At 40.3% G+C, this 11,581-nt stretch overlaps 1 protein-coding gene across 1 annotated transcript; it reads right to left on the minus strand.

Moving 5' to 3' along the window:
* Window positions 1–3,492: 3,492 nt before the first annotated feature.
* leo1 (LEO1 homolog, Paf1/RNA polymerase II complex component) lies at window positions 3,493–11,534 on the minus strand. The gene is made up of 14 exons (XM_063880531.1): window positions 11,420–11,534; window positions 10,531–10,670; window positions 9,381–9,781; window positions 8,959–9,167; window positions 8,591–8,695; window positions 8,381–8,475; window positions 8,017–8,165; window positions 7,620–7,704; window positions 7,172–7,266; window positions 6,937–7,071; window positions 5,780–5,915; window positions 4,378–4,570; window positions 4,189–4,286; window positions 3,493–3,903 (listed from the first exon to the last, which is right to left on the minus strand). Exons 1-14 carry the CDS (start codon window positions 11,475–11,477, stop codon window positions 3,718–3,720), a joined length of 2,085 nt encoding a protein of 694 aa, XP_063736601.1. The 5' UTR covers window positions 11,478–11,534; the 3' UTR covers window positions 3,493–3,717.
* Between the last annotated feature and the right edge of the window lie 47 nt (window positions 11,535–11,581).

The raw sequence follows: 11,581 nt of genomic DNA on the forward strand, positions 1-11,581 counted from the left end.
ATAAGATACTAATAATAATAATTTTAATAGAACAGCTTATTGTGTTTTTTAATAGAGAAAACAATGATAACAAACCACAACACATTTATGCCAAGTACTTATGTTATCAATATCAGACATAATTGTATTTTTTAACCATGCTAACATGGCTTTATGTGGCACTGTCTGTCAGTCGTTAGTTAACCAACATGATCCAGAATGAAATGTTTTGGTGGATTTATTGTGTGTGATTTACATATGTTTGCAGACCATAAAGTGCTAATTAGCTAACTTAAGCATGCAAACTTGCTAAAGCAGGATGGGAACAAGGTCGCCATTGTCTGCTTAACTTCAACATGTTAGCATGCTAACATTAGCAATTGGTTCAAAGCACCAGCTTATTGTTGATGATAAAAACATATTATGGCATTATGGTTATTTCCATGGTGTTTTTTGTTTGATATGTATAAGGCTGTTGTAAAAACCCTGTTACTAAGAATGAAAGAGAAAACTTTAGAAGAATTTACCAACATATCACTATGCAGCAATCTGCCTAGCTGTTGATGTATGGCAGAGTAAGGAGATGAGTAATTACGTTAGAGGTTATCAATGTCAACATGTTTTAATAAGACCGGTAATTCCTGCCGGGCCTCTAATGCCTCCCTTTCCTTTCCTGTCTGGGCTGGCAGGCTGGTGGAGGAGGATCTTCTCTTCACTACAGCTCCTTTGTCTCAAATTCCCAAATCCCCCATTCTCTTGGCCCTCCTGTCAGGTGGGTTGAGTTGGCTCTCATTCCAGGCACACTAGTAATGCAAAACCAAGCTAAGGTTTTATTTGTAACAATCTATACAAATAATAATATATACGTATATACAGTGCTCAGCGTAAATGGGTACACCCCCTTTGAAAAGTAACATTTTAAACAATATCTCAATGAACACAAAAAATGTTTTCAAAATGTTGACAAGAGTAAATTTAATATAACATCTGTTTAACTTATAACTTGAAAGTAAGGTTAATAATATAACTTAGATTTTTTCAGTTTTACTCAAATAAGGGTGATGCAAAAATGAGTACACCCCACAACAAAAACTACTACATCTAGTACTTTGTATGGCCTCCATGATTTTTAATGACAGCACCAAGTCTTCTAGGCATGGAATGAACAAGTTGGAAACATTTTGCTACATTTATCTTTTTCCATTCTTCAAGAATTACCTCTTTTAGAGACCGGATGTTTGATGGAGAGTGATGCTCAACTTGTCTCTTCAGAATCCCCCATAGGTGTTCAATTGGGTTCAGATCAGGAGACATACTTGGCCACTGAATCACTTTCACCCTGTTCTTCTCCAGAAACCCTACAGTGGCCTTAAGTGTGTGTTTAGGATCTTTGTCATGTTGGAAAAGTGCATGACTATTAAGGGCACAGTGATGGTAGCATCTTCTCTTTCAGTATAGAGCAGTACATCTGTGAATTCATGATGCCATCAATGAAACGCAGCTCCCCAACACCAGCAGCACTCGTGCAACCCCACATAAGGACACTACCAGCACCATGTTTCACTGTAGGCACCATGCATGTTTCCTCACCTTTGCGACGCCATACAGTTTTGAAGCCATCAGTTCCAAAAACATTTATCTTGGTCTCATCACTCCAGAGTATAGAGTCCCAGTAGTCTTCATCTTTGTCAGCATAGGCCCTGGCAAACTCTAGGCGGGCTTTTTTGTGCCTGGGCTTTAGGAGAGGCTTCCTTCGTGGACGGCACCCATGCATGCCATTCCTCTGCAGTGTACGCCGTATTGTGTAACGGGAAATAGTCCCCCCAGTTTGGCTTTCTATTTCCTTAGATAACTGCAGTGAACTTGCATGCTGATTTTCTTCCACACTTCTCATCAGAAGACGCTCCTGTCGAGGTGTTAACTTCTGTGGACGATCTGGACGTCTCTGTGAGATGGTTGCAGTTCCATCTTTTTAAAGTTTTTGTTCCACTTTTGCTACAGTATTCTGACTGATAAGTAAACATTTGCTGATCTTCTTGTAGCCTTCACCTTTCCGGTGTAAAGAAATTATTTTCTTTCTCTTCAATGTGATGCCATTGCTAACAACATGAAATGGGGTGGGTTTTTAGTAACACCCTTTTATAGTGTCTGCTGGACACCTGTGTAATGAATAATTAGACTCACCTATGCTTGATTCTTGTTAAACTAGAGATTTGTAGTCTAAAATTTAGCTTTGCTCCAGAGACTTTCAGTGGGGTGTACTCATTTTTGCATCGCCCTTATTTGAGTAAAACTGAAAAATGTGTAATCTAAGTTATATTATTAACCTTACTTTCATGTTATAAGTTAAACAGAGTTGTGTAAAACTTAGTCTTGTCAACATTTTGGAAAATGTTTTTGTGTTCATTGAGATATTGTTTAAAATGTTACTTTTCGAAGGTGGTGTACTCATTTACGCTGAGCACTGTATATATAAGTGGCTTTGCCTGTCGCTGTGGTTCTGCCTGATGGTCAACTTACTAATTCTTTGATGGCTCCCAGAGGATTGTTGACATCCACCTGGATCCATCTTCATCTCCTCATATATAGACATGCATTTCAATCATTTGGACTACCTATGTTGTAAATGTAATTTCTTTTTAATTTACACACGACATCTATTGCACGTCTGTTTGTCCTGCTGAAGGGATCCATCCTTGGTCTTCTATTTTTCCGCCATTAACTGTCGACTGGGCCGGATCTATCATATGGGCAACCTGGGCAAGTGCCCAGGGTCCCTTGAGCAAAAGGGGTCCTTCAGTGACAAGAGATTTTCTTTTTGTCCGCACAACCTCACTCATAAAACATTTCAAATAGAACTCACTCTTCACCACCATAAATACATCTGATTTTCGATAAGAGGAAATATTTGTTCTAAACTGTCTCTGATAGGATCTCACTACACTATCAACTTTATTATTTTTTTATTTTAGCAAAGCCCCTGGTTCAGTTGGAGGGAATTAATGAATTGATCAGTTAAGGAGCTTTTTATACTATAAAGCAGCTCTGTGCAGCATTTACTGTAAGAATCACACACAGTTATTCAATAGGGCAGACATTTCTGACTTGAGCTCTCAGAACCCAGGGGCGCCTCGAGTTATTAATCCTGCCTTGACTGTGGGGTTTCTTTGGAAGTTTTTCCTTTACCAATGTGAGGGTCTAAGGAATGAGGGTGTCGTATTCGTAGTCTGTACAAACTGTAATGTCCCCCCGAGACGTTATATAAATATACTTTGATTGACTGATACAGTACATGTTTTGTATAGATATTGCCTTACAATATATTGTTACAATATAGCATAATAAAGTACCTTTAAATGAGTAGCAGGCGATACTGTTAAGCTTTTAACCCAGTTTAACCTCAAATCACCTTTTTGTTTGGAAACTGGATTAAGCATTACGTTTCATGAACTCAAAACAGTGTGATTCATACATATGAATCATAATGGTAAAAAAATAAAGACTCTGGGAAAATTTGGTTACATAAGACAACCATTTCTTTATTCACACCTCTGCTGTACACAACATAAACAAGCAGACACACAATCTCACAAACAAACAAACAAAAAACAAACAAACAAACACACTCTCCCACACACAGATCTTAAGAAAATATATAAAGCAAACTATGGCTGTTTATATGCCATGTGGGCTGAGCACTGATAATACAGTGGAACGATAAAAAAAAAAAAAAATGAATTATTCGTCATCCTCTTCTTCCTCCCCCTCTTCTACCGCCGCCGCCACCGCCGCCGCTGCCGCCGCCGCCTCCTCCTCTTCCTCCTCATCATCGCTGATAACATATTTCTTGGCCTTTTTGGTAGCCACTTCTTCTTCTTCGTCGTCGTCGTCTTCTGCCTTTCTCTTACTTGGTCCCTCGCCCTCCTGCACAAAAACAGAAGAGAAGAGATGACTCCAATGCTGACAGCAGCAGACATTTTGTACAGCTTCTCGGTACACTCAGTTCGGCATGTTACAGTTTTGTTTGTTTATGGGAAGAACCACAAGTTTTGTTATTCTGCAGAAACAGTGACTGCCGTTTAAAGTGCTTGTTATTTAGAATGACAAGTCCTGTTCGGTTCACTGAAGGCTGACAAATTTCAGTTTTTAAGCTATGAAGTAAACTGCATTACACTGCCCCCTGTCTGTGGAGCAGGATTCAACACCCACCTCATCGCTGTCTAGCTTCTTGGCCTTCATCAGCCTCTGGGCCTTGTCATCATCGGATCCTTCATCACTGTCTGAGGAGTAGATCCTGGCTCGCTCCTCTGTATTGGGGGGAAAAAAATTGAGGATGTTAAAAAGGCCTCATTGACTTCATAAAAGTCTTGTGAGAAATAATAAAATATCCCTCCTCACCTCTGAGACCTCCCCCTCCCTTGAATTTGCTCTTGATGGCTGCCAGACTGATGGCCTCATCGCCCTCCTCGTCGTCATCGTAGCGGTCGGGCTCCAGGTAGCTGCTGCTCAGGCCTCTCTGGTGCTGCTTCTCCCTCATCCTCCTCTGCTGCGATTCTCTGCGGATGGAGGCTCGCAGCCGCTCCTCTTCTTTCTGACAGAAGAGACACAAGGGGGAATCATTTTTGAGCACTGGCTTCAAGTTTGACATTTTGTTTCTAGCCCGCATCAGTTCATGCATCATTCATGTCATAATAAATTCACTACATAGTACTTCTATAACAGGTTTTTACAACCAGAATTAACATTGCAAACCAATTAACAGGTTTGTTTTTGGTAAATCAAAATGTATTTTGAGCAGGCTCACCACCTTATTTCTGGGCTGCAACATTTACCAATATTCACTATCAAATAGCTTAAATATTGTATTTGAACTATTATAATAGTTTTATTAGTGTCAGGTTTTGAACTATTATAATAGTTTTATTAGTGTCAGGTTTTGATATTCTGATATTTTTGAAATTTCAGTATGGAACAAGCTGTTTTCTGTGTCAGAGTTAAGTCTATTATTTATGTTTTTTACTGTACTTTGTTTCATATCTAACTCCTTGAATACTATAACCCTGCTTATTATTTTAGGATTGAAGAAACATGGATGTTGTAGTTAAGCTATGTACTATTCATATTAATAAAGTAATCCATTTTAACTGTACAGTTAAGGCAGTAAAGGTAAAGAAAAGGGAGGGTGTGGTTACAGTTAAATGTCTAAAGTCAAACTCCACATATTGCAAGCACATGAGGTGCATCCAACTCTGAAATTGAAATATTAATGTAACAGAAATTAGCTTTAAGTGCGTCTTAAATGCTGCCTTGTCATTCAACGCAGCAATTGGGGAATTTAACCATCTTATTTCAGACAATAAATGCTGCTTTACGCCCTTTCAAGTGTCCCCCCAGCTTAATTAAGCATAGTGATAACAAACATGTAGGTATCAGCAAAATCTGGCATGTTAGAACACCTTTTTTTTTTACAAAGTTGCATCTTTACCAGCAACAAGAGCAGGAGCCTGATGCCTGTACAGTGATTCTGCCCCAGATGAGCGCTGAGCACAGTGAAACTATAAACGAAGCTATCAGCAGTACTTGTTTGGTGTTGACAGTAGATACAAAACCAGCCCCCTCCAGACATGCTAACACTTTTTCCATTTCACTGACCCATGTGTGACCCAATTATGTAAGGATGTCAGGTTAAGTCTTAATGTAATTGAGCACAATGCTTGTCCACAACTGGTCTCACGCCACATGTTTGGTCCCCGCGAGAAGAAAATCGTTGTCCAACAGGGCAGAGGAAAGAGTGCGTTACCTTGATCATTTCATTACGATGGGACTCCGGATCTCGTCCAGCCATGGGAAGGATTCTGATCTTCTGGGTCTTGGAGCAGCGGTCAGCCAGAGACAGAGTCATCTTCCTGTGGGTGGCGCTGTCTGTGGAGTGTGGCCTGGAAATACAAAAGAAACATCATCTTAGATTTCATGCATTCCCTAGTGCTTTACTCTTTAAAGTATCCCCTAAAACCTCTTTATTTCACATTTAACTTAATTTATTTGGTAAATTGGAAGAAAAAATATATATATTTAAATGAAAGTAATTAAATCCTATTAATTATACAATGGGAGAAATCAAGAAAGGGGCAATTACCATCACGTTTGCAAAAAAAAGGTCAGCACTCAAATGCATGCAAATTCTTTTGAACAAATCTTTAAAAAATGAAACATTGGTGAATGTCAGAATCTTTGTGAAAACATTGTCATTTTCTTATAGAATTGGCTCAATCTTAATCTAAAAGAAAGATTTCCGACATTTCCATAATGATCAGCTCTCATGTCACATTAGAGTTATTTTAACATATTCCTTTAAAAGTTTTACTTTGAAGCTTATTCATGGTCCGGCTATGAGACCAGAACAAATGCACTGTAAGCAGGTTGCTGTAAATTACTTTGGTCCATCTACCCAGAATGTTTTTGCCCTTTTTAATTTGAGAAATTGACTACTTCAAAGGATGTCTCCTCACACTCTCCTATCCTTAATTTAAAACAACTGTGCTGTGATGATATTACACAACCAGAACAAATTGCCATGTCCTGTCTGGCATGGTGGAGAGTCATGAAAGCAGCTTTGGCCTGCGTCCTGCTAGTCCCATGTGTTCTGAGGAGACAGAACATCCAGGTATACTCAAGGTAAGAGGCTTACACACTTCTTATTGGGAGAAATCTGGTCAGCTTGCACAAGGTGATCCTGATCTTGCAGCATAGAATGCATTCCTGAAAGGAGCTTGAATGAAGGCTATTGTTGTTGTTTGGAGTTAGAGGCAGCGTGGGCCTTATTTGCATGTCAGGGAGCCAGATAGAAGAGGAGTATCCCTAGCAACTTATAACTTTTCCCTCAAGGGAGAACTTCTCTTTGTGTGAGACTCAAGTCTTAATAGCAGCCTGTCACCAATAACAACAGTGGTGTGTTACCTGAATGTGAGTTTGGTTTTGAACACAGCCTGTCCCTGCAGTCCTGTGCCCTGTCGGATGAACAAGTGGTTGTGGTCTCCCTGGAGAGGAGCCTTGTAAACATCGAACACTTCATTCCCAAGGTGGAGGGACATGCTGTGGCAAGAAAGAGACATTTTAAAACCATGGAAGTAGAGAGTACGTCCTGTACACAGTGTAGCACGCTCCCACACATCCAGCCCCACATAATACACACCTGCCATCAGACCATTTGACAATGCGTGCATTGCTGTCTCGTATCTCATTTCCCTCCTCGTCTTTCCTGGCTCTCCACCGAATTGTGTTCTCCACCTGTTGGAGAAAAACTCTGGTCACTCTCTTCATCAGAACATCAGCCTTGTATCCAATTATTTTTAGAAGCCTTGTATAGAGAAAACTAAATACATTAAACAAAGAGAAAAACAGTTATGCAATAAATAAGGAAATATTTATAAGCTTAAAATAATCATAAATAATAGAGCAAAAGAGTAAACTGAAATCAAATCCAACACATAAGAACCCCATAGATAAAATACAAGCATTACACAGAAATGAGCAGCAACATTAAAAATGCTTTAAAAAAAAAAAGCCCTATTGCAAAATGTATTTCAGCTAACACACAACTACAAATAAATGTATATAGAAGCATGGCGTGGAATACATACCTTCAGCTTCAGCCTGGTCCGTCCCTCCTCATCCAGCATTTCTTCATCCTCAAATTCGTCCTCATAGTACTGAGGATCGAAGGGTCTATAAAGGGTGATTAAATGAAAATGAATTGACCTTTAAGTAAGGCTGAAGATATCTTGCTCATCAAGCCCGAACACATTTAGCTGAACACTTCAAAGAAAGTGTAAGCTCTTGCAATTCTCTTACTCGCAGGCAGCAGAGTTAAATTATCCTAGGCAGCAATTAAAGTGTCTAGAAATATGCATTTCCTTATCTCTTTTTACATATTTAGTCATTTTTGTACCTTTTCTCTGCAATTTAAAGTACTTGAGAGCTCATCAGGTACAAAATGCAATTGTATTTTGTAGATATTGACAATCCAATGGTTCTGACCTGGGCTCCACAGACAGGAAGTTGGGCAGCTTGACAAAATAAAGGTCAGATCCCAGGTCTGTGCTGACTTTTGGGATCTCTACTTCGATGCGAGTTTCGGGGGCAGGCTCCTCTTCTGGGTGATCCCCGTCCATCCCATCCTCTGCATCCTGGACAGACACACAGAGAGAGTGAAGGAAGAGAACAATTCAAAATACACGGTATCATTTAATGACGTGTAATTATGGGGATCAGCTCCGAGAGGCTTACTGTGAGGCCCTGAGAAAAACAGATTTGGGAACTCTTATAAAGAAGGACCGGGAACAATTGCAGGCGCTTGAGGATCAGTGGAATAAAGAGACAGAGAGCAGGAGGACGAACGTACCAGGGGCTGTCCCGGGGTTGGAGGCTTCTCTGCATCGCTGTCTGAAGAAATGTCATCAGCCTCTCCAAACAGATCATCTGCTGCCGTCTTCTTTACTGTCAATAGTATGTTACAGAACTAATTTAAAGTACTTGAGAGCAAAGAAAATGCATCTTTCAGCTGCAATTAATAGCAATAAAATTTCATTTCATTTTTCAATTAGTTTCTAACCTTTTTTTGTTCCAACATCACTGTCTGAATCCGAATCAGAGGCAATTTTTGCTTTGGGCTTCTGTCTTAGAAAATCATCTTCACTATCACTGCCCTTAGCAAAACCTGAAAAAGAGCAAAACATGTGATATAGCAATTTAATTTGCACACATCAGTTTTAGTTTGTAAAAAGCATTATTATCCAATGAAAAAGTCTAAGCGAAAGATACATTTCTTATTAATCTCAGGGTCCTGAGAGTAACCTTAGAGCTCAGGATGGCCCTGATCTTTTTCCTAAAAACTCTGCCAAGATTAACACGGACGTCTGGCTTGTGGTCCTGGCTGTGTACAATATTGGCTCATCCTCTAAAACTTGACTCAAGTAGTACCTGATTTCCTGCCCCTCGGCCCTTCGTCATCAGAGTTCTCTCTTTCTTCATCGGAGTAATGACGTTTCTCCTGCTCGTCCTCTGACTGGTCGCTCTTAGCCCCTCCTTCCCACTTCTCATCATCAGATTGGTTCTCCCTGGCAGAAGCTTCTCCATCAGTGTGAGGAGTGCCTGGCGCTGACAGCGGAGTCGCAGGATCACTGTGCACACTGGTTATAAACAAACATATGGATGAAATTAAGATCTGGTCTTTTGACTGCACAGGATAGACTTTTGATAGATGAAGAAACACAAGTACATGTTTTTATAAAGTCTAAAAAATGTCACAAAAAAGCTTGGCAACTACAGTTCTGTGTTTTTGTTGGGGTCCCCTCTGGCATCAGATCATGTTATTTCAGGTAAACAATGAAGCACATCCAGACCTTCTGTCTGAACGGGCACTGCCCCTCTCGGAGCGAGGGCTTCCCGCTCCAGACATCCCACTGCCAGCCGGGCTTCCTCTGTCCGACTGGTGGCCCCTCTCCTCCTCGTCTTCATCCTCGTCTTGATGGCCACGCTCTGAGCCGCTGTGCTGCTCTGCGTCAGAGTGATCCCCCTGGTCTGAGTGTATGCTGGCCTCTGACTGGTTCCCAGAACGCTCAGACTGGTTGTCGCTTCCGCTGCGCTGACTGCGCGGACTGCGCTGACTGCGCGGACTTTGCTGACTGCGCGGACTGTGCTGACTGCGCGGACTGTGCTGACTGCGCGGACTGTGCTGACTGCGCGGACTGTGCTGACTGCGCGGACTGTGCTGCTCATCCTCACTGTCGTCACCAAACAGCTCCTATTAGGTTAAAATAAAGGTGAGTTAGATGTGGGAGTGGAGCACACAATGATAGAAAATGAATCAGTGGTTCTAGTAGGGTAGAACTATATCCATGATGGCTGACCCATGGTGTCAGAAGGTGGGGTAAACATGATGTGGTGAAAAAAAGACATAATACTGGCTGTAAATCGTTAAAGAGCTCATTTTCATTTGGGGAAATATTATTTTTGTAAATTTTACCCATAGTATAAATCTTTATTGTGTTTATTTGAACAATGAATTGGAATTTTGTCAAAGCAATATTGACTTGTAAAATATTCAAATGGCAGGTGCCTTATTATTTGTTAAAGTAAAAATACACTTAATCGTTCTCCAAATATGTCTTTGTTTGGAACAGATCTTTATTTAAAATTAAATTAAAAAATCAAACGTTTACATTAAAATGTTAATAAAAAACGAGAATAATGGTGCAAAAATAGATCACACCCTCAAATATGCTGAATAATAATGCAATTGCCTATTGGTCAAAACAATCACATGTAATCCTTTTCCAAATAGTTATGCATTAGTCTAATGTCACATATGAACACCAGATACAATAAAATAAGAAGTAAGACACAAAAGCTTAACTAACTGTAAATGTCATTGGACTGTGGGATCAATTGGTTATTCTAAAAATTGCATTGTGAAATTATAGTAAATGTTTCAGTGATTATTGGATAGGGGTCAGAGTAAATCCACAACGAATGCCATCTTCAAATACACACCTTATTTATGCTGGCTTTTCCGACCTCCCGGCCATTCTCATCATCCTGATCCCTCTCACTGTCGCTGCCGCTGCCCGAGGCGTTGCTGGCGGATCGGGGTCTCTCCTGCTCCGAGTCTGAACCGGAGCCAGAGCCAGACTCTGAAACACAATAAATACATATACATCTGCAACAAGTGTTTGCAATATTGCATGTGATCTGGTTGATACTGTCTTTAAGCCTCAAGACACTAACAACAAAGAGTATAACACATATCATTTAAGTGCTATATATAAAAATTACTTTTACTGGCTGCGATCTCTTAGCTGACTATTGAACTACGGTAATAACTGTGCAATATATACGTTTTCTTTCACTACTGTGATTGGCTGCCATCACATTACTTTTTCATGCTACACTTATTAATTTGTTTAACACTGTAACTGATTACCTGGATGTGTACTTTTGTAATGTATATCTTTAATATGTTATACTGCCTTATATTTAATATATTACCTCCTACTTTTGCAGTAACAATGTAAAACTCCCCTCTGAGGTTGTTTTTACACTGGCTAAACTAACAAAGCTAAGTGTTGTTTGGCTGATGAGAACATGTGCTGGAGATACAAACCGCACTGTTGTTGCAGCTCTACTAGGCTAGTTGATAAACAAAAACAAGGAGCTAATGCAAAGGTAAAAAGAACAAACGTATACTCGTTTCTCGCATAGCTAGCTTTTAGAACATATTTGATCTGCATGCATTACCGTTACGTTTGTTGGGTACGGATACAACAGTTTAATGTTCGGGCAGAGCTCATGCTAATGTGCTTAGCATCGGGAAACACTCGACACTGCTATAAGCTAAATTCATCACTAAATACTATTTTCACCGACGGAGAGACATTATTACCTCGCTGCTCATTGTCGCTGTCCCCATCACTCCCGAACAATTCATCCATGTCCGCCATTTCTTCCAAACTGTGGCAGCAGCAACGATGTGACCTAAGAGGAAATGATCGCCTGGCTTTAGGGAAAGGTTTTGTTTCCGAGTTCAAACCGCGGCGGACATGTT

This window comes from Eleginops maclovinus, chromosome 4 (genome assembly GCF_036324505.1).
Source record: "Eleginops maclovinus isolate JMC-PN-2008 ecotype Puerto Natales chromosome 4, JC_Emac_rtc_rv5, whole genome shotgun sequence".
Lineage (NCBI taxonomy): Eukaryota > Metazoa > Chordata > Actinopteri > Perciformes > Eleginopidae > Eleginops > Eleginops maclovinus.